The 23,586-nt window shown below is 50.5% G+C and overlaps 1 protein-coding gene across 1 annotated transcript in view; it reads left to right on the forward strand.

Moving 5' to 3' along the window:
* FBLN7 (fibulin 7) overlaps window positions 1–20,788 on the forward strand; it is a 47,626-nt gene extending 26,838 nt beyond the window's left edge. Inside the window, exons 3-8 of the mRNA XM_047747160.1 lie at window positions 944–1,114; window positions 11,633–11,758; window positions 14,424–14,564; window positions 15,556–15,693; window positions 16,570–16,708; window positions 18,046–20,788. Of these exons, the coding sequence (XP_047603116.1) occupies window positions 944–1,114; window positions 11,633–11,758; window positions 14,424–14,564; window positions 15,556–15,693; window positions 16,570–16,708; window positions 18,046–18,418 (1,088 nt within the window). The 3' untranslated portion in view covers window positions 18,419–20,788. The remainder of the gene's footprint in view (window positions 1–943; window positions 1,115–11,632; window positions 11,759–14,423; window positions 14,565–15,555; window positions 15,694–16,569; window positions 16,709–18,045) is intronic.
* The last annotated feature ends 2,798 nt before the right edge of the window (window positions 20,789–23,586 follow it).

Genomic DNA, 23,586 nt, shown 5'->3' on the forward strand with positions numbered 1-23,586 from the left:
TCCCTACCTTCTTGCGCTGCCTTTGGAGGGAGAACACTGACAACAAGTGTGGAAACAAATACGTCGAGAAGACAACTCCAATAATTACATATGCTAAGAAGAAAGCAAGGTTCAAGGGGATAGAGAGGGCCTGAGGAGGTTTTAGCTAAGCGAGGGGGCAAGAGAACACTCTGGGAGGTGGTAGCAATCGAGCTGAGACCTGAAGAGTGAGAAGGAGCCAGAGAGGGGACGTTCTGGGGAAAGAATATTCCAGGCCAAGAAAAGAGCATTAGCCAAGGCCTAGAGGCGGGCCTGACCCCAGCCTGTTCAGAAGGCCTAAGAAACCCAGCAGGGCTAGAGCTGCTGGGAGGCAGGAGTGGGTGGGCCAGCTGCAACTGGGGTGGGGGGGTGTCCCAATTCTGACCCTCCCACACTGCCAGTCCCTGCACCCAACCCTCGGTGTCTCTTGAGACGCCAGCTCTGCTTGCACTAGTGGGCACGTATCACCCATGCCCACGAGTGCTTGGAGGATTCATTGAGTCATAGCATTAAAAATGTCCAGCCCTGGGGCTCCTGCGTGGCTCAGTTGTTAAGCATCTGCCTTTGGCTCAGGTCATGATCCCGGGGTCCTGGGGTCAAGCCCCAGGTCGGGCTCCCTGCTCTGTGGGAAACCTGCTTCTTCCTCTCCCCATCCCCTTGCTTGTGTTCCCTCTCTCACTGCCTCTCTTTCAATCTCTCTTTCTGTGTCAAATAAATAAATAAATAAAATCTTTAAAAAAAAAAGTGTCCAGCCCTGTGCACAGCCTGGGTGGCTCAGTCGGTTAAGCATCTGCCTTCGGCTCAGATCACAATCTCAGGGTCCTGGGATCGAGCCCCATATCAGTCACAGAAGCACATACACATGAGAAGCCTTGGAACTGAGAGAGATGTTAAGTGACCATGGTCCTTTGTTTTGTCCTTGCAGTGTCCTGCCCTGCTCTGAATGCCCCCCTAGACGGCAGAAAGTTTGGAAGCAAGTACTTAGTGGATCATGAAGTCCATTTTACCTGCAACCCTGGGTTCCGGCTGGTTGGGCCCAGCAGCGTGGTGTGTCTTCCCAACGGCACCTGGAGGGGGGAGCAGCCCCACTGTAGAGGTACAGACCCTCCTTCTCTGCTGGATAAAAAGGGTCATTCCACAGGACATTTTCTGCCCGATTCCTCCGCCATTCCTCGGCTGCAGAATAGTGGCCCACGTGTCCGCTGACTCACCTCCGGGCCAGGCCTGGACCGGCCTGCATGGTCTCTGCCAAACCCTCTCACCAATTTCGTCTTGTTTTGCATGTGGGGAAATCGAGGCATGGAGAGGTGGAGGAACTTGCTCCAGACCGTCCAGTGGGGGGAGCAGGCTAAGCTGATTCACTCCCAGACACTCTGACCTCAGAGTCTATGCTCCTAGACACCTCCCTCCGGATACTGGTGATATGATCTTCCTGATGTTCTGGGGCTGTAGTTTGCAAAGGCACTGATGACCTGTAGGGTTCAAGACGTCCCCAGGTGTCTTTTGTGTCTGCTCTGGGACTTGGTGTAGACAGGATCCAGGAGAGACCTCGGGGATGGGGAGTGGACATGAAAAGGTTTCTCTTCTGTCTGTGCTTGGTTCAACAGCTGTACTTTCTTGACGTGGAGGAAAATCAGACTTAGCATTCTCTACCAAAAGAGGCTTTTCAAAAGTCTGTGGTCAGAAAGTCATGGATGCCGGTCATGTTTGGAGCAGAGCTCACAAGATGGCCTGCTGGGGCAGAATGTTCATGATTTTAGCCCAAGAATTGAAAGGGAAATGCAAATGTTACGTAAATAAGCATGTTGTCAAGAGTGGTGTAGAGAGGATTTGAGAGCATAAAGAACTTGGAAACATAACGGAACATTAGAAAATATGTCATCCGGGGCGCCTGGGTGTCTCAGTCAGTTAAGCGTTCAACTCTTGATTTTGGGTCAGGTCAAGATATTCAGGGTTGTGAGATCAAGCCCTACATTGGGCTCCACACTGAGCATGGGGCCTGCTTAAGATTCTCTCTGTCCCTCTCCTTCTGCCCCCTGTCGTCTCTAAAGACAGACTGTGTGGCTTGACATGTGGAGACCCAGCAGCCAGAACCACATTCATGGATTTAAACCTCCATTCCCCATCTCCTGGGAAAAACAAAAGTTTGAAGGTTGATTGCAGATACCAGCTCTCAGACCTAGCTGGGAACCAGCAGAGAAATATAAGCCATGTAGCTGGCAAACACTCCAGGGGAAATGCCAGTATCTAGATTTACCCTTGACCCTGAAAAACCTCCATCCAGGCTAATCACCTTACAGGTGACAAGCTATGGCAGCAGAGGTGGGAACACAATGGCATTTCATGGTCATTGCTTTGGGTGTCTGTATTTTTTAACTTACAGATTGAGTTACGGACCCTAGTTGATTTCTTTCTCACAGCACTCAGGCGCTCGGATGGCTGCATCATCCTTTCTGGGGTGCCCCCTGCAGCCTACTTGGCCACGCCCCAGATCACGGCCGCCCAGATGGCAGCCAACTCCCCACCACCATAAATGGCTCCAGCAAGGTCTTCTGCTCTCCCCTCTTTGTCACCGGGCTGTCTCTCTGGGTTTGGAGTTGCGGGCAGGTGGCCGCATGCTCACTTCCTCTGAACCGAGCACTGCCGCGCTGCTCTTCAGCCGGGCTGCCCCTCAGCCGGGCTGCCCCAGCCCCTTCCGCCAGCAGTGCTGTGCGCACAAACACATGTTGCCCGTGTGCTGTTTTCTGTCTTGCCCCGGTATTGTCCATGTAGTCTGTCCTCAGTAGGGATAGGCATTTACAGTGAGCGTGATGTGGTTTCAGTGAAAACATGAGTTCATCAGAGGAGAGAGCTGAAAGAATGCCTTTTTAGGTAAATGAGTAAGAAACATCAGAGGCTCTGGAATGTAGTCACAAGGAATGGCGTAACCAAAGGAACGCATAGGGGCTCGATAAAGCTAGGAACCCAAAAGGCTCCCCTCAGCCCAGCTCCATCTGAGCAGCTCACTAGGATGCCCCCTGCCCCCAGAGGATCCTCGGCCAGCCTCCCTCTGGAGCAGGCATGCATTAGGTGTCTATTCATGCATGCATTAGGTGTCTGTTGGCGCCTTGCCTCTCCACCGCAGGAACCCTCCATGGAAAAGAGGGGCCTACCCCATTGTGATTTGTGTGCCGTGGTTTTCCAATTTTTGGGTCCTCTAGAGTCACGGAGAAAGCTTGTAAAATGCAGGCATTTAGGCCTCAAAAGACCTATTGTGTTGGATGAGATCTTTGTAGGTGAGACTTTGGCAATCTACATTTTCAATGCGATTCTGATGTTAACTAATTCTGGAGAAACACTCCTCTGCTGCTTCTTGGCACTGCCAGAAGGAGAAGATATGGAAAATTTTGAAGCTCTGATGCACTGTGGGCCCTCACCAATCAGAATGCGACCTGTAGCAAGCCAACAGTAGGGCTGTGTCCCGACTGAGAGCGTGTCCACCCCGGCCAGATGACTTACCTGCACATTCTCACCTCCACCCCCATGGACATTTTGGGAAGGCCAGCTTAGCTCAAAGACCAGGGCACCCAGCCCCACTGGGCAGTCTCCTTTCCTGAGATGTGGAGAGCAGACTTTTCCTGGAGGACCAATGCCAAGTGCAGCCAGCAAGTCTCCTGGCCTTCCTCGTTGTCCAGCGTGGTGCATTTCCTGACTCTCGTCCTTGAACTTACCACCTTCTTCCACATTTGCATTTGGTCTTTGTTTCCCCTCCCGCTCGGCCTCCTTCCTAGCCACGTGTCCTTCTTCCCTGCCCCCCTGCCTGAGGACTGTTTGGTGCAGCCCACCCTGGACTTCGACTGGGACCACATTCACTATCTAAACCCCAGGAGAGATGGGCTCAGGGAACAAGGCCATGGCCATTCCATGTGGAGAGCTCAGATAGATATTTGTCATCTGTTTAAGTGTAAACGGAGCATGAGAGTTCACCCTGAGGTGGGCTCAAACAGCTACGGGCACAGGACCTCTCCCCAGGTTCGTGGATGGTGCCTATATGGACACCTCTGTCCCCAGCAGGGATTTATTCAACTAATGGATGCTATCTCCAGTAAGACCCTCAAAGGGATGCTGCCCAAACCTGTCAGGAGGGAGAAGGAGAGCTTCAATGTGCTATGGGATGACCTCCTGTAACAGTGTTAGCAGTGTGGGCAGGACATGAGCTGGGGTTCAACAGTCCAGTGACCTACGCACACACTCACGCACACTCACGCACATGCATACACATCTCAGAGAGGCCTAGAATCTTAGCTACGCGTGCCTCCGCTTCATTTTCCATATCCGCAGTCTTGTGGTCATTGTGTCATGACCACAGAGGGAAAAGAATCTTCTTAATCACAGGGGATTTGTTTCAAGACCCAAAATGTCAGTGCCAATGAAAGCTCTAGCAGCAATTCAACCCCTCACCCCATCCCCAGCCAGCTGCTCGGAAAGAAGGTGATGAACCCAACTTGGCATAAAAGGAAGTTTCACATAATCCTGCCATTAGAAAGCCCTGTGGGCAGAGGTAGGCTCCAGAGCTCCAAAATGGAAAACAGCCATTTGGCTCCCTGGATTATTTCCCTCTTTGCCTTTCTTTCTTGGAAGGGCATGTTTTGAAGAGCTGAAGCTTTCTGCATTGGGAGAACCATCGCCACAGGCCTTGTTGCTTTGACAACATTGGTAACCAAAGAAAAAACTTGAGAGAAATAAATAACTTTTCCCCTTACTCCCATGCTGGGAAAAAAGACTTGTTTTTGGCAGTCATCCCCTCCTCCCCTCTTTTTGTGACCTTTATTCATTCATTCAACCAGTTTTCATTCAGCACCAGCTATGCACAAAAGATTGTGCCAGGTGCTGGAGATTCACGCCAAATGTAAGAGACACTGCCCAACCTCATGGGGCTCACCTGCTAAGATGGAAACAAGCAAAACAGACAGGCAAATGCACAAGTAAAGAAATAGGGGTTTGGGATCCATGCCTCGAAGGGATCTAAGCAGGGGCTGAGAATCTATATGGTGAGGGCAGGAACATGGGAGGGCCTCTCTGAGGCGGTCATGGGGATGCAGAGATGTGGAAGGGCTTTCAGGGTCCATCATCCCATGATGAGCGGGGTGGGGTGCATGACAGGGGGAAGACGCTGTCCCAGGAAGGGGAGTAACGTGTAGAGGCCCTAAGGAAGGGGAGAATTTGGTATGCTTGCGGAAACAAAAAGAGAAAGCGTAGAGCCTTCCTGCTGGGGCAGGTGTGAGCTGAGCCTGACCAAGGAGTGGTGCGGAGACACACAGGCCAGCTCGTGCAGCCTCGGAGACCGGGCGGGAGGCAGGATTGTAGTTGGAGCACAACAAACAGGTGTACGGAGAGAGGTGTGGAATTGGGCGTGTGTGTTGCTGCTGTCTGGAAAGTGCGCTGGAGGGGACGGGAAGGGAGCTGAGAAACCACTTGGGGGCTACAGAAGTCCAGCAGAGAGAGATGGCAGAGGAGAGTGAAAGCACACCTAGAGACAGAACGGATGGAATTTGCCATGATCCCACGTGGGTCGTATGCATGAAAGAGAAGTCAGGGCTCCGCGACTCCACTTGAATGCTGGGGTGCATGGTGTCATTTATAGAGCCTGTGACGACTGAGCAATGAGTGTAGGTTTGTTTTCAAGCAATCTGTGTGAGGGCGGTTGACCAGAACTCCATTTTGGACATGTTAAGTTAAAACGTCTGTAGGACCTCGTAACAGAGCCCCATTAATCCCACACATGGAGAGCAACAAACAGAACACCATGTTACCAGTCCCAGTGAGGACTCCGGGCACTTCTGCCCACGGCATCTTAGTCCTGGAGTTACCCAGGAAAACACAGCATGGTCAGACACTGGATGGAACCCTCGGCTCACGGAGGGAAGAGACAGAGCAAGGTCAGCCTCAGCTGTGGGGGCCGGTTAGGGAGGCCAGCAGCTCACACAGGGCAATTCCTGGGTGGGGGGACCCCTTGTGCTGCAGGGAAGGACACTCCAGCCCCTTCTCATGGATCTGAAAGATTGAAAGCTGAGGGTTACTGACATCCACACATGAGCAGAACAGAAGAACGCTCGTGGAGCATGAATCAGGGACAGGAGACCACCCCCCCCCCGCCACAGGAGGGGGTAAGCCCTGCACAGGTGGCGTGGGCTCTTGGCCTCATGTCAAGGCAGTGGTCCAGGCCCAAGGCCCGTTCTTCTGCAGCCCAATGGGGCTCCTCAGACTGCAGGCCTGAGATTGCCTTTCCCAACAGAGAAGTCAGGTGGACAGTGGGAGGACGGGAGAGACACCCACATTTGGGAATTACTAGCCTACTGACAGGAGTGAAATCCACGTAAGAGCAGCGGTGAGGAGAGGGGAGAAAACAATTGGCCCCAACCTGAAGGGCACAGAGAGGTCAGATGGGAAGGGAGGACGTGGGAGATGGGAGGGGCCCACGGAGGATGGAGCACCCCGGGAAACTGGAAAAGCAGGGCTGTGACTCTGGATGGAGGGCTCAAAAGGGCATTTTGCATACAAGGTCCTTCCTCAGAGAACTTGAAAAAAAGATTTGAGTAGAAAGAGCTTCCTCTGCTAGCCCCTTAGTAGTTACTGAGGGACTGGCTGGCTAACTCGCTGAATGATCGAATGAATGCATGAGCGATTATGTTTAAGAAACTGAATTTCCTTCCAGACTTCTCTCTGGGCATCCGTGTATAGATCTTACCACAAGGAAATCTTCATTAACGCTTCCTTCTAAGCATAACCTTTAATGATTATGAAGCACGTGCTCCTAAGAGCTATTCTACACTTTTTAAAAAAAGATTTTATTTATTAGAGAGAGAGAGTGTGTGCACAACTGGGGTGGGGAGGGGCAGAGAGAGAGGGAGAAGCAAGCTCCCTGCTGAACAAGGAGCCCGATTTGGGACTCGATCCCAGGACCCTGGGTTCACGACCTGAGCCGAAGACAGACGCTTAACCGACTGAGCCACCTGAGTGTCCCCAAGGCTACATTTTATTGAACTATCCCTTTGTTGTGTCCAGGTTTTCGCCATCATAAATAATGCCAAGACAAGCAATCTTAATACACTGTTCACTATGGACAATTTCAAATGCACAAAAGTAGAGGAGTATAACGATCCTCACATACTCAAATATAACAAATTCCTTATTATCTATATATCTAGTCAGGGTATAAATTCCTCCAGCTGTTTCACATGGTTTTAACACTTCACTTAAACCAGGATCCAAGGGGGCGCCTGGGTGGCTCAGTGGGTTAAAGCCTCTGCCTTTGGCTCCGGTCATGATCCCAGGGTCCTGGGATCAAGCCCTGCATTGGGCTCTCTGCTCAGTGGAGACCCTGCTTCCTCCTCTCTCTCTCTCTCTCTCTCTCTGCCTATCTCTCTGCCTACCTGTGATCTCTCTCTCTGTGTCAAATAAATAAATAAAATATTAAACCAGGATCCAAGCAAGTGTCACACTTACAATTGGCTGACATGTCTCTTACACCATTTTATTTTTTTTAAGTTTGTGGGTTTTTTTTTTTTAAGATTTTATTTATTTGTTTGACAGAGAGAGACATGGCAAGAGAGGGAACACAAGCAGAGGGAGTAGGAGAGGAAGAAGCAGGCTTCCCACTGAGCAGAGATCCTGATTTGGGTTTCAGTCCCAGGACCCTGAGATCATGACCTGAGCCGAAGGCAAACACTTAACCAACTGAGCCACCCATGTGCCCCTAGTTTGTGTTTTTTAATTTTTAATTTTATTTCTATTAGGGGAGAAGGGGCAGAGGGAAAGAGAGACTCTTAAGCAGGTTCCATGCCCAACACAGACCCAGACTCAGGGCTTGATCCCACAACCCTGAGATCACGACCTGAGCCAAAATTGAGTCAGAGGCTTAACGGATCAAGCCACCCAAGTGCCAGTCTCTTATGCCTTTTTTATAAAAATCTATACAGTCTCCTCCTCCTCATCCTTCCTCCCACCACCCCACCTCAATCCTTTGCGGTTTATTTATTGAAGAAAATGGTTTGTTTCCCACAGCCATAATTTTGCCAACCGCATCCCTGAGAGGTCACTGACTGTGATCTTCTGATCTCTTTCTTTCTTTTTCTTCCAGTTTCACTGACATGTAAATGACATCCAGCACTGTGTTAAGTTTAAAGTGTGCAGCATAATGACCTGACCTCCGTTTATTGTGAAATGATGACTAGGCCAAGTTTAGTTCACGTCCATCCTCTCACACAGACGTACCAAAAGAAAAAGAAGGGAAATGGTTTTTCCTCGGTGACGAGAACTCTGAGGATCTACTCTCTTAACAGCTTCCCTAGATACCAACCCATCAGTGTTAGCCACAGTCCCCATGCTGCACGCCATGTCCCCAGTACTTACTTATCATATAACTGGAAGTTTAGACCTTTCTGGTCTCTGAATTTCTTATAAACTGGTAGGTAACTCCAGAGCCTTGATCAGATCCAAGGGAGATTTTTGTTTTGTTTGGGCCAGATGGCGGTAGACACCGCTGCCAGGAAGCCCTCCTTGTGATGCCGCGGGGGAGACTACTGCTGTCCCCATATGAACATCTCTCCAGCCTATTCCTCCAGAGGGACTGGGAGCAATTCCCTGAGTTCCTGCCCTTTCAGAAAATGGGCCACCTCCCCACCGACGCCAGTTTGGTTGGACACCAACTGTCTGCCTCACATCTTTTTTCCCTGAGTATGTGAAGTATGTCTCCATGTCTTCTGTCGCAGCTGATCCTGCTGTTGCCATCATCAGGATCTCGGTCTTTTTGCCCGGATGCCCAAAGGATTTTTTTTTTTTTTCTTTTTCTTTGAAATCTAATCATCTTATTAGGATCCGCTCCAGTTCTGGCTTTCCTTGGGCCAGTTTTCTCAAGGGCGGGCCACAGTTTTCAACAGGAAGTCTCAGTTGCTGGAGCGCATGCTCCCGGCCCCTAGGAACTCTTGAGACTTTCCAGGACAAAGTCCGGTATTGAGGAGATTATAATGGGAGGAAGATCCAAATGGAGCCCAGGGAAGAAATTTGGTGCAAGTGCAAGAGACAGCCCAGGGGAAAGCAGGAGAGGAGCACAAAGGGGGCTGATGCGGGGAAATCCTGAGCCGGACTAAAAACAGCCACGTCAGGAAGCTGGACCGGCCATCGAGGAAAACCTGTTTCCCCTAAATGGGAGGAACAGAAAGGGACTTCTGTCAAATCCCGTACAAACTATTATAAGAAAAAAAAAGAATAAAAAGTCTCTACAGACAATGAGGAAATGCCAGAAAATGACCATGAACCAGATGAAAAACTATTACCTAATATTTCCAAACAAGCAGAAAGAAATTTGGAAAAGATAAAAACTATGAAAGGACAGCATAAATAAAAATTAGAAAGCCTCAGCGATGAGGTGATTGGAGAAATGGAAAATCTGAAACGAGATGACAGAACGCAGGAAAGGATTAGAACTAAAAGGGAAAAAAAAGCAGATTGTCCATGTGAAACACGCAGCTCAGCTCCCGGGAGACAGTCAGCGCTCACTGAACAGCGGATTAAAACAGAATCATGGCCATGATTTCAGTTCGGCAGCCTCTTCTCATCCTCCGCCCTCTTTACAGCTCTGAAGTCACCCCACACTTAGCTAAATCTCACAGTCTGGGACAGATGTGAGGGTGACAACTGGACTTCAGTCAGGACTCAGGGCACCAGGACTGCGCGTCGGGCCATGGAATGGCTGCCTCTCACTGGGCACCAAGATAAGAGTCTGTGGGGAGCCTGTCTAGAGACGAAAATCTTGGGCAACAAGGTCCAGTCAGGAAGACAGAGCCCAAGGTCCTGGGGCACCTGTGCATTTCTCTGTTGAGCAAGTGACACCCCCCCCCAAAACCCCCCTTCCCACCCACCCCCACCCCCCATAGAGCCAGGCCCAGTCCCTTCCACTGGAAGCCCAGACAGGAGAGACAATGGTGCCGCTCCCACTGAGGCCAGACTGAAAGCTACTTGTGTTCAACCTCTTTGGCTCTCGGCTCACCACGTCATGGCCTCGTGGTCTGCCCACTCTCAGACTCTGCAGGTGAGCGATGCTGGGGCTGGACAATGGGCAGAAACAGGAATTCCACGGTCCGTGGCATTTGGGTACGGTGTCATTCCAGACACATTCCTGGAAACCGGTCATCTGAGAACAGAACAGATGGGGAGAGCACAACCAGGCTGAGGTTACTGAGAAGCTGAAAAGGCTCCTTCCCCAGGGATAAGCAGCATTTGGACGGTCTGGGTCCTTTCATGACTAACAGAAACCATACAACAGTCTATATAGCATCCCGGCGCTGAGGACGCCGAAGTCCCTGCCAACCCACCCACAGCAAGGCTGCTGTTCTCATCAGAAGCAAAGCACCTTTCTTCCTCGTGATAGATACAGCAGGAAAGGATGCTCCTATGCCAGCAAGGAGAGGTTTCCGGCTTCCTTTCCCGAGATGCTGTGGTCAAGTCAGTGAACCGACAGGCTTCTCTCTTTGGTAGAAAGGGCCTGTGCTCTGTGCATTAAGGCTGGGCTTGGGGGAAAAAAAAGCTTAAGGATTCATAACAAGCAGATGTGGCCTGAGGGTTTAAAAAAATTTTTTTTCTCTTAGAAAATTTATTGTGGAAAAATTCCGTTGCAGAAAAACAGAAGAGTACAAAAACGTGTAAATAAAGAAAAATTGCCTGTAATCCTACCACACAGAGAGAAACCTATTAAATTTTTAAATATATAATCTCTTTCTATATATAGCTTTCCCACAGGACTGCCACGTGTACGAGCAAGGACCATTTCCCTTTTCCACCATTCTGAAGTGTCTGAGAGTCAAAAGAAAGACTTCCTTGGGTACGCAGGAAATGAGCACGGGAGGGCTACTGGGTAGGAACTTGGAGAGACTTCATTTTCCCTTTCTCTGGAAACTGTGATGGACCATCATCTCTCCTTCTTATAGCTCCCCTAAATTGGGTTCTTATTCAAAAGGTGTTCCTCCTGGAGTGCCCGGGTGGCTCAGTCGGTTTAGGTCCAACTCTTGATATCAGGTCCAGTCATGACCTCAGGGTCTTAGGAGCAAGCCCCACATTGGGCTCTGCCCTGGGCGTGGAGTCCTTTGGGGATTCTCTCTCTTCCGTTCTCTCTGCCCCTCCCCAAGCTGTACTCTAAAGAAATAAATAAAATCTTTTTTAAAAAAATAAAAAGGTGTTCTTCCTGGGTGCCGGCTGCTAAGGGCAGAGTTGTGGGGGGGACAGTCTGATTTGATTCAAAGAAATTGTGGGCACATGGGGCAGCCTACCCTATAAATTAGGGAATGGGGCCTCCAGGGGAGCATGGCTGGATGACAGGCCAGCTCCTGCAGGCAGAGCTCCAGGTGAGAGCACAGTGTGTGCCAGAGGCTCCATGGCTCGCGGAGTGGTGGGTGGACTGTGGCTCAGTGCCATCAGCCCCCTCCCAGCTCTTGCGGCTTGGGGCAGTGGCAAGGGCCAAGCAAGCGAGTAGAAACCAAAGTCATCCTGCCGTGTGGAGAAAGGTAACTCAGCTTCGGTTTGGGTTCGTTTTAGAATCAGAACTCACCTATTTGTATCCGGAAATGATTTCTTTTCCTAGACATCAGCGAATGCTCCAGCCAGCCTTGTCAGAATGGGGGCACCTGTGTAGAAGGAGTCAACCAGTACAAATGCATGTGTCCTCCGGGGAGGACTGGGAGCCGCTGTCAGCACCTGGCCCAGACAGGTACGTGGCTGCCGTGGGGCTGGGTGAGGACGTTCTGCTGCAGAGAGAGGAGCTCCCTGGTCGTGGGTCACCAAATGCAGATGTGGCAGGAGCTCAGTTCCCCACCTGGAGAGAGGGCTTTTTGACCCTTGATCCCTCTGGTTCCCCGAGGTAGTTATCTGGGATGGAATTTGGCCCTTTTGTGTAAACAGAGTTTTGATGCTTTTTATGGAAGAAAATGCAGGTAGAGGGACTGACATACACACACACCCCCACCGCTGCCGTGTGGAAGCTCCCCAGACTGGTAATTCGGCCCGAGAGGCTTCCTTGTTCCACCTTCACTTGGTCTGCAGCTTCTCTGCAGATCAGCAGAATGGCTCTTCCTTTCCAATGCTCGCATCACACTCTGCAAAGTCAGTAGTTACTGATACAAGCCCAAGTACCCGCAGAACTGTGCAACTAGACATTTGACTGGTGGTGAGCTTATTTAAAATTTTTTTTTTAAAATTTTTGTTATTTATTTGAGAGAGAGAGAGAGAGCATGAGCGGGCAGAGGGAGATGCAGGGCTCGATCCTACCAACCTGAGATCAGGGCCTGGGCCAAGGGCGGATGGTTAACAGACTGAGCCACGCAGGCGCCCCTGGTGGTCAGTTTATTATCCACATCTCAAGTCCCAATACAGCCCTAGCCAGAAGGTCTAGAGGGCACAAAGTGGCTGTTTTCGCAGAGGGCTAGACAGTCTGATAAGTAATCTGTGAAGGTTCCCACACTATGCTGTAACTTCCTATATAAAAAAGTCAGATCCTAAAGACGTCCTCTTTCCTTGCCAGAAAACCCTGGAGTGTCCTGTCTGGTTGTCTGGATTTCTCTGTGTAATCTCCGTGTGGGGAGAGGGACCGGCGGTTAACAGCAGGATGCAGAGAGTAGGGGCTCTGTCAGTACTTGCCCTTATTGCGCCAGCCCCAATCCAAGTTTGCACCGCTGCCCCCAGAGATCTGCTGCTGAACTGTCTTGGTTCTGTTCAGCTGAGTCAGCCTTGCTGGGAGCTCTCTCAGAATGCAGCTCCCTGCTGCCCCCCACCCCCCGGTGAGGGGGGGCTGCTCTCTGTGGCCTCTCTGTGGCCTTCTTGACAGCTCCACTGCCTTGCCTTCTACCTACAAGCAGAAAGGAACAAGACATGGGCCCTCCTTCAACCCAAATGAGCTGGTACTGGACCCTGAACGTTCCAAACCCTCCATGTCAGGGTTTCTGCTGTCAGGACCTAGGCATCTGCTCCTCGGGTCCAGGGGGCACTTTACATATCAAGTATCCCCACAACAAAAACCACCCCAGGGGCACAAGGAGTGAGCAGGTGCAGCTGAGGCCAGATGATGTCCTCATGGTCTCCACGGTCAACCCCACCAAGTCCTGGCTTCTTGCTCACCTACCTGGTCCCCCATCAGCTCTGCCAGGGCCTGCCCAGCTCGAAGGGGGAGCCTCTCTAGGAATCCTTTTTTAAATCTATTCACCTTTATCACCCCTGCCATTGTAGTGGAATATACATAACATAAAATTTACCATTCTAACCATTTTAAGGGTACAAGCCAGAGGCATTAAGTACATTTACACTGTTGTGCAACCGTCCGCCGCCTCCACTTTTTCATCTTGCAAAACTGAAACTCTGCCCTTGAAACAGTAATTCCCCATTTCCTCCTTCCCCGGCCTCCCCCCCGCCCCCACAACCATTCTGCTTTCCCACTCTATGAATTTGGCTACTCTGAGAACCTCGCCTAGGTGGAATCACACAGTGTCTCCTTGGGTGTCCTCTTCTGCGTCATTACTTTTGCCACCAATTCCTCTACCATCTCCCCTAAACGTATGAGAGCTCTAAATACTTTGAAAACTTTGAAATTTCTTTTTCGTATTAGAAAATTAATGTTCCTAGGGCACCTGGGTGGCTCAGTGGGTTGCGTGTCTGACTTTAGCTCAGGTCATGATCTCAGGGTCCTGGGTTTGAGCTCCACATCCAGCTCAGCGTTCAGAGGGGAGTTTGCTTGTCCCTCCACCCCTGTCCCCATTGGTGTGCACACGCTCGTTCGCTCTCTCTCTTTCAACTAAATATATAAAATCTTTTAAAAATAATCGATGTTCCTGGTTTAAAGACAAAAACCTTGGATACTTTAGAAAAGTATAAAAATTACAATAGGGATGCCTGGGTGGCTCACTCAGTTAAGCGTCTGACTTTGGCTCAGGTCATGATCTCAGGGTCCTGGGATCCAACACAGCAAGGGACGCCCTGCCCAGAGGGGAGTCGGCTTCTCACTCTCCCACGCCCCTCATCTCCTGTAGGGCTCTTTCTCTCAAATAAATAAATATATATTTTAAATTACAATAACAAAAAATACCCCTTCCCGCCCCCACCCCCAGTGTATTACATTCCATAGTTTCAAGCTCCAGGGATCACTGTTAAGCCTTTTGAAGGGAAAATGTGGACTGAACACGCCCGCGGCCCGGCTGGGGGCAGTCGCGCGGTCTGCGGGGTCCTGCAAGGTGCTCTGGGGCTGCGCTCCCCCTGCTCCAGCCCCTCTGGATGGCCCTGAGCGTCCCCGGGTTTCTGGTGATTTATTTGTCTTTCCTTCCCTACTCCAGAGTAGGGCCCGCGGCAGGGCGCCAGGGCCGGGCACTGAGGGTGTCTTTTCCCTGCAGCGGCCCCCGACGACACCGTAGCCGGCGACTCCGCCTTCAGCCGCGCGCCGCGCTGTGCGCAGGTGGAGCGGACGCAGCACTGCAGCTGCGAGGCCGGGTTCCACCTGAGCGGCGCCCCGGCCGGCGACAGCGTCTGCCAGGGTAGGCCCCGGGCTCTATCGGGGGCAGAGGGGGGTGGGGCAGGGGGGGACCCAGGAGAGGACAGGGCTCCCACTCGCCTCCCTCCTGCTACCGGCGCACCAGCGAGTGGGCGGGGGTGGCGGGCAAAGTCTCAGAAAGCCCGGCCCACGTTGCATTCTAGGTAAGCGTCACCCTAACGGTTGCTGAGACATGGACATCAGAGGTGATCCTAAGAAATCAAGATCGTGGAGAAAGCAGTTGGGGGTGCCCAGGCTGCCCCCCATCTCAGAACCCAGCCACAGTGCAGTGCCAACCACACACACCCACCTAGAAGAGCCTGGAGCACCCCCTCCCCTCCATCCCAGCTGCAGTGGCACAGGGACGGGTGGCAGAGAGGAGCTTGAGTCTTCTGGCTGGCTAGGCAGGCCCCCTGCGCTGTGCGGGGCTCCAGGACTCCATTCCCTGGCCCCCCTCCTCCACTTAGGTTTAGGGACCCAGCCAACTTTAGCTCACCTCTCCTGGTTACCAAAGTGCCTTCTGAGAAAAACAGCTCAAACCAAGTGGGCCCAGACAGGAGAATTGCCTAACTGGTGGAACTGCCTCATTTTACAGCAGCAGACATGAGACCCTCTTTCTCTAACCCCAGAGATGAGGCCAGTTCAGGTGGGGCTGGGTCCAGGCTGGTAGTCTGGGCTGCCTGCCTGATGTGCCAGCCTCTACAGGTCCTCTGTTAGTCTTCAGCCTCAGACAGAGGAACCCATCTAGGATCTACCATGTACCTCTCAGCCCTCCCCACAGCTTTCTGGGCCCTTGGCTGCAGAGGAGGGGGAGCATGCTTGTTCTTCTTCTGGGCGTTCTGCTGGGAATAGGATTTGCCTAGCCCCCCCACCCAGGCCCAGCCACTTAGCCACAGTGGCCATTGCCTCCAGGAACTGTGGCATAGCCAACCTGGGTCGGGTTGGAGGATGTCCACCACATGGCTCCTGGTCATACTGGGCACTTCTTTCCCCAGATGTGAATGAATGCGAGCTCTACAGGCAGGAGGGACGCCCCCGGCTCTGCATGCACACCTGCGTGAATACCCCGGGCTCCTACCGCTGTGCCTGCCCCAGCGGGTACCGGACACTGGCTGATGGGAAGAGCTGTGAGGGTGAGTGACTCTGCTGCGGACGCAGGAGGCTGCAGGGCTTGAGAGAGAGCCTGGCTGGTCCCAGACAGTGGGGAGAAGGAGCAGAAGAGAAGGCAGAGGGCTGCTCCGTGGGCCCAGGTAGAATGTGAGAGAAGAGGTGGCTCCCTGGTGACGTCCTAGTGGGATTCTGCTGCGAAGGTCAGAGGAGTGGGTAACCTGGGGTTGGAGAGGACACCTCCATCTGTCCATACAGCCCTCCCTCGATCCCTCCGTCCATCCATTCATCTTCCCAACCATCCATCCCTCCTTCCCCCCTTCCATCCCTCCATCCATCCATCCCTCTATCCAGCCACCCATCCCTCCCTTCCTCCATCCCATAAGTATTCAAGAAGGCCCGGGTAAAACTCTGCAGATTGGGAAGAAACAGCCTTCAGCTGGGGTGAGGTGGCAGCAGACTTCATTCAAAGGAGAGTGAGGACATCTGCATTAGGGTGGGGTGAGGCTGAGGAGAAAGGCTTTCCAGAAGACTTGACTCTTAAAGGGCCTGAAAATAGACATTGAGGGAAGACTCCAGAGCCCTGAGGCTGAGAAGGAGGCAGCTCGGAGAGAAGCTTTGTGACCTGGGACTGGTCACTCTCCTGTGCTTCTCTGTCACCTGTCTACCCCGTGGAAGCACAGGATCCTGGGGAGGGGAGCTCCCCAGCATGGTTTTGCAGCCCTTCCACAAGGTCTGGATTTCAAATAGTGAACGATGACAGGGTTTCCCGTTTGAAAAATAAGTACTGGGTATTGAGAAAGCCCACCACACTCCAGCGCCTGTCTGGGTTTTTCATGTGGTCCTGTGACAGAAAGGGACGTCAGGGGATCTTCACTCTTCCCGGCTGTCCCTTATTTCAGATGTCGATGAGTGTGTGAGCCCGCAGCTCGTGTGTCCCCGGGGGACCATGTGCATCAACACCGGTGGAGGCTTCCAGTGCGTCAGCCCAGAGTGCCCCGAAGGCAGTGGCAACGTGAGCTACGTGAAGACCTCTCCGTTGTGAGTAGAGCCGGGGCCGCTCACGGCTCGGTGCTGACGTCCCTCACCCCGGCCTCCCGGGGGGCTGGGGCAGATTCGGAGGTTCTTAGGAGAAGATACAGTCAGATCCAAGGAAATATGGAAGGCAGGGAACTGGAGTCTGGCTTCTCCGAGCTTCCATTTCCCTTTGGTGGTTGCATTTAATGCATTGCTGCTCTGTGCGGTGGAAACCCAGTCTGCCCTGCTAGGAGTTCCTGTTCCAGGTGTTCCCCTGCTGACTCGGAGGATGATAGGATTACAGCCACACAGGTGCAGCGCTGTGGGGGTGGGGCGACACTGGCTGCAAGAGCACTGTGGTGACATGACCGGGAGGCAGGTACATATTACAGGTTTGGGAGAGGATCATCTTCTCAGGCTCTCGTGCCCACTAACTGGTCGGTTCCAGTCACATCGCATGCCCTGTATACTTTGTATTATATTGATCGACTTTTCCACTGGTTTAAGTTTGATTTCTGGTAACGTCAGCACCTGATGGTTTGTGATGGTTGTTTTCAAAAGGTGGGAGACAGGCCTTTCAGGAGAGTAATGATAACTATCACAAAGTACATGTATTTTCTTCTGAAAAAGCGATCACAAGAGCCTTAGCATTGCCTTTAGGATGAGTTAACTTCCCAAGCTCAGATACCTGAATTGCTTTTTGAGCTACGGCAGAGTAGAAGCATCAAGAAAGTCAGTGGCCGAAGTCACTCAGTGAAGGGACTCCACGTCATAGCCTCTGGGGACATCCATGATTATCGGACAGATGCGATACCCGACCTACATAACTGTGATTATATGAGTCACGAAATATGCTAAATTGTATCTGTGTGTTGGAGAAGGTAGAGAAATACCGGAAGCACTTCCACAAGATCCTGATTCCAAATGGTTAGGAAAGACAGGGTTTCCTCTTTAAGAATTAGTGATGGGTGTTTGCAAAGTTCACCTTGCACTGAGCACTGCATTCCAAGGTGTTGGCCGCTACCTGCTGGGGTGCCGCCATTACGGACAGAGGTCTTGGCATGGGCAGAAGGGGCACCTGCTTTATCTTCCCAGCTTTACTTATCTGTAAAAACTCCAGTAACAGCATGTATAAATACACGTGTACATGTGTACGTATAGAAGTGGGTCAGGGGAGCATCTCTTGCCAGGCCACAGCTGCCACCCCCCACCCTCTGAGCCTCTGTGCTGAGGGACTGTGGCTGGAAAGGTCACCCTGGAGGCCTCTGCAGGAAGGCAGTGGGGCAGACAAGCCAGGTCAGAGCAGCCCCTCCCGAGTCTCCCCAAGGCTGACTCCCTCCCTTTTGGCCTCTCCGTTCCAGCCAGTGTGAGCGAAACCCCTGCCCCATGGACAGTCGACCCTGCCGCCACTTGCCCAAGACCATCTCCTTCCATTACCTCTCTCTGCCCTCCAACCTGAAGACGCCCATCACACTCTTCCGCATGGCCACGGCCTCGGCCCCCGGCCGACCTGGACCCAACAGCCTGCGCTTTGGGATCGTGGGCGGGAACAGCCGGGGCCACTTCGTGATGCAGCGCTCAGACCGGCAGACGGGGGAGCTGATCCTGGTCCAGACCCTGGAGGGGCCTCAGACGCTAGAGGTGGATGTTGACATGTCGGAATACCTGGACCGCTCCTTCCAAGCCAACCACGTGTCCAAGGTCACCATCTTTGTGTCCCCTTATGACTTCTAAGGCAGCTGGGGTGGGGAGGGTGGTCACTGCGGTGCAGAGACCTGGGATCCTTTCGCTTCCTCAGAGACCCTGCTGTGGGCCCCGACTGCGACAGCTGTCTCTTGCCTTGTCCTCGCCCACCCGCCTCCCTGCCTGTGTCCCCCGGCTTCTCGGGCAGTGCCACACACTCTTCTGGGGAGCGGCAGAGAAGGGCAGCTATGGGACCCACGCTGCTGCCATGATGGTTTTTTTGGTTTTTGTTTTTCTGCTTTAAGCTCTTCCCGTAGATTATGCACTAACTTTCTCAAGTCTTTACAGAGAAGTGGGCAGTTTTTCAAAATGCTGGCTGAATGGCATTGGGAGTTTGACACCGGCGGGGGAGGGACTATGTCTGTGTTATGGTATGTGTCTGAGAGGCCTGTCAGGCCTCTCTATGGTTAGAGTCACGCCATGTTACGAAGCGGTTCTGGTGTGCTGAGGACCAGTCCTGCTTCGCTCGTGCGGCATGGGGAGTGCTTCTTCTGCCACAGCCCAGCACAGTGCTCTTGTCTGCATTCCTTCTGCGACACGCCGGCCAGCCTTCTCATCAGAAAGCCATGGCAGGGCCTGGAATCCCCACCCTGATTCTTCTAGACCAAGGAAACAACATTAAAACCTAAGTTCTGCTGGAATGAATTCCCCTTTAAGAAATCGTATCTCAGAACGTGACCTGGTCTCACAACTGAGGAAATAAAGTCTATTGCTCCTCCATGCCCACCTGGCCTGTCCCAGCACGTGAGTTAGCTCAGGACTTTCTAGGAAGGGATACCTGGCTCTCTTCTGATCTAGGTGGGACCCACTGAGATAAATGCATGAAAAAGAAACCATGGAGGCAACCTTGGGATTGAGCCAACAATAGAAACTTGGCTGGGCCAAATGGGAGATTGGTAAAGCCACCCGTGGCTGTGATGAGCTTAAGAAAAGGCTTGAATTTACATTGATTGCAGGGCCTCCTACTCCTGATGTAGGAGCCAAGGGGCAGTGCCTTCCAGCTGACTGAGGAAGGCAAGCACCGGCTGGGACGGGGGTGGGGGGTGGGTGGAGGAGACTGTTCACGTTAAAGCTTAAGAGCCAGATAAACTGGGAGGAGATTTCAGTATCCAAATACATGCTAATCTAGGTGACGTTTCATCAGACATTTTATTTTAAAATTCCCTATATTTGTCTTGGTATGAGATGGAACCAGAGGAAGTATGTCATCCGTTTAGTGATCAAGCCATATACCAAGACAGTTTCCAGGAAAAACCTATCCCCTATCCTTGTTTTATTTTTTTCAAAGAGTGAGACACAGTCAAGAGCTGCTTTTGACATGTTTCTTCTCCTGTAGCTCGGCTGCAGTCTCTCCCAACAACAGAATGAGGGTCTGCAAATCTGCCTTAATGGGTTGTTACAAGATTATCTTCAAACTATTAGCCACAGCCTTGCATTTTCAAGTGGTGCTGTGACTCAGGTTAGAAGCCCGCGTGCCATCCGGTCCCCTGTGCAGAAGGTCAGGGAGGGCAGTCCAAGGGCATGGCCGTGACCCTGAAAGTACAGTGTTACAGTGGTACATTCTTCCTGCCGGGAGCAGGACTGGTTCCAAAGGGCAAGCCTCTCACCTCCCAGCAGGCAAGGAGTGACTTGGGGAGCTAAAGAGCACATGCCCTGCCTAGACTGGTGTCTGACGATAATTGGGATGCCAGGCAGGCCCAGCCTAAACCAGTGGTTTACATCACCAAGACATGCCTTCATCAAAACTGCTTCCTGTTGATGAAATCTGACATCCAGCCCAGTGGCAGCACCAAAATATCAATGCCTGGTGGCGTGGGACGCCCTCTTGTGGATGATGCCTGGGCCCTTCCTCCATGGGCAGTACCCTATGTCTGCTCTCTCTCCGCCACTCACTTTCCCCTGGGGAAACCAACTTCTCCCCTGTCCTTTCCTAGCTGCAGTGTGCACTATGCCAGAGGAGGGAGGAGTTAACAAAGGGTAGCCAGGAGTTGTACCCCTTTCCAGGTAAGAAGAGAGCTTCCTATCATTGGCAGGGGGCTTGTAAAACTTGTTAATCAGGCATAGTTACAAACATGTACAGAAGTGGAGAGCATAGTATGGTGACTCCCACGTCCAAACCACCAGCTTCAACAACTAACACACAGCCAACCTTCCCCCACCTCTTCTCTCACCCCAGCCCGTGATGATTCTGAAGCAGATCCTGGACATCATATCATCTCAACACTTAGACATTTCTACGTGTATCTCTAAACCACAAGGACTTCTGAAAAAGCTTCACCTCCATACCAATCACGCTTAAAAAAATTAGCAATAATTTGGGGCGCCTGGGTGTCTCAGTTGGTTGAGCAGCTGCCTTCAGCTCAGGTCATGATCCCAGAGTCCAGGGATCGAGTCCCCTATCAGGATCCCAACTCCATGGGGAATCTGCTTCTCTCTCTGACCCTCCCCCTTCTCATGCTCTCTCTCTCTCTCTCTCTCAAATAAATAAATAAAATCTTTTTTTAAAAATTGGCAATAACTCCTTAATACATTCAACGACTCAGTCATTGTTCAAACTTCTGAGTAGCTCAGGAGTTTTTGTTTGTTTGAGTTAGGTCCATGCTCTGTAATTTGTGGTCACGCCTCTGGAGTCTCCTTTAAATGTAGCATTGGCTCTCACCGGTTAGCGGGTTAGCGCATACTGGGATCACCCAGAGGCCTGTTAGAGATCAGTACTGGATGGTGTATCCTGGAGAATTTCTCACAGCCTGGGTCTTGCTGGGTGCGTCTCTGCAGTGTCTTTTAACATGTTCCTCTGTCCCATTTCTTACACATCAGTAGTTTATCGAGAGATTTAGTCAGAGTCCAGTTGTGTTTATTTGTACAATACTACTTTATTGGTGGTGACAGGTACTTCTGGGGGGAGCCACATAATCTCTAGTTGCCTCTCTTTTCTGGTGGTAGCAGCCATTCGTGATTATCATAGACCCATAACCTCTTCAGGGGTTGCAAACACTATTCTAGTGCTGATGTTTCTTGTTAGCTGGCATACTTTATAAAGAGAAACTTACTTCTATCAATTATTCATTTGGTCACCCTGAAGTTTGATTTCTAGAGGAAGGCAGCAAAAATTCTTGACTTTTCCCCCTTCCTCAGTTTCCAAGATGGTTTTCTGGCATCTTTCCAAACTATCCAGCAAGAGTTGTTTTCTTTTCTTTGAGTACATCATACACTCTTGATTTAAACATATTTCATGTGTGTTTTAATCCACTGCAGTTGTTTTCTTTTACTGTTACTCAAATTATCCCATCTTCGGCTCTTGGGAATCACGTTAATTGGCTGATTCCTTTTGACGTGACCCTAGTTGGTCTTTGACATTTTGTAGTTCTCTTGTATGACAGGATGTTTCAAGCTCATCTTGGGTGTTTTATGACCCAGCCCTGAAGTCGTCCAGTGATTCCCAGGGATCCCTGGTTCCTCTTAGTGGGGAAAATCTGGGTGCTAGGAGTGCTCATTGGTAGTGGTTTGGTCACTGTTTCTTGGTGTTAGTGGACAGAACTAGGAAATAATGCACTATGAGTTTTGTTTGTTTTTTTAACTACATGAGTTTATAAAGGTACTTCCAATTCGACTCAGGACTACAGGATTTTTAATGTAACCTTATTGATTTTACATCTGCTCTTTTTTCACTAGTTCTAAAAACCTCTTTCTCAAAAATCACCAAAATAATTACATATTGTTTTAAACCATCAGAGTAACGATGCCCAAACTGTGATAAAAAATAATTACTGAGAACAGTTAAGATTTTCTTTTGCAGTTCTTTTTGTCCTTAGGGTTTTTGCCATTAGAGATGTTCAGTCGGATTACCATTTTAAAATAACTTGAAATAGTGGTTATGTTCCAAACGTGAATCAGGGTTATGGTTATTCACTTTATTTTGCTTCAATTTTTAGACCTTGCTCTTTTCATTTTAATTTTTTTGTAATTATGTAAACTATTTACATAGCTCCAAAGTCATATCCACGAAATGAGCAACATTCAGAAAAATCTGTATTCTGACCCAGTCCCCTCTACCTATTCCTCCTTCTGCCTTAGATAATTTTTTTTCCATTTCACCCTTCCATTAAATAAAAAAAAGATACACACACACACAATAAATGATAGCACACTATTTCATACTTTCCTTGGTCTTGCTTTTTTTCCTGTAACAATATATTGAATATCATTCCATAGAACCAGATAGAATGTTCTATTAAATGCTCCATTTTGAAGTCATACATACCGTTGTTTATTCAACCAGTCACCCCTGACTGACATTGGGGTTGTTTCCAATCCTTTGCTATTAAAAGTATTGTGGCAATATACATTTGTCTTTTTGCCTTTGTATCGCTGAGGTCCATTTTTTCCTCCATGAGGATGATGCTACTTTCTATCTGCAACAGTGTATAGGAGTTTCTACTCCTGAATCAGAGACGGCCCCAGTGGTGTCCCTATTTCTCACATCTGCACACCCACCAGACCCTCCTTTGGAAGGACAGAGAGGCCTGAATGTAGGGTTATTCCACAATTAGTTCCCTTGCCTGTCCTGAGCTCCTAGCCGTCAAGAGGCACCAGAAAGAGATGAGGCACTGGCGCAAGTGGATCCCTGACTCATGAGAGATGGAAAGTTAGCTAAGTTTTTGGATAACGTTCAAAAGTCATGTTTTTTAAAATGTAGCATCTCCAACACTAGCAAACAAAAAGGAAAATAAGCCAAGGACGAAATATCACTGCAGAGTCATAGGAAACTTGGTGGGTTTCCTGGGAATCGGAGTGTGTGCCTCAAGGTCAGTCATGAAGAAGCCAGACCAGAATGGGTCATCTGCCACCAGCCGCTGTTTCAGCTTTTACCACGCTCACTCTGCAGGGATGGAAAGGTGGACTGTCATGATGGCATCTCGTACATGTGAAATTTATCTCATAAATGTGAAAATCTATGGCTGTTTATAAGCTGCATCACCATCCTTGTCTTTGTTAATAATCTTGGCTCACTGCAGAGTGATAAAGATGACAGTAGTGATAAAGTGATAAAGATACACTTTAGATAAAGATTTTTATCTTCGAAAAAGTAACAACTGTTGCTAAAGTCCCAGAAGAAGGCCATTTGCAAGGAGTACAAAGTCACATCAGGGACATGGCAG

Source organism: Lutra lutra, chromosome 9 (genome assembly GCF_902655055.1).
Source record: "Lutra lutra chromosome 9, mLutLut1.2, whole genome shotgun sequence".
NCBI classification, from domain to species: domain Eukaryota; kingdom Metazoa; phylum Chordata; class Mammalia; order Carnivora; family Mustelidae; genus Lutra; species Lutra lutra.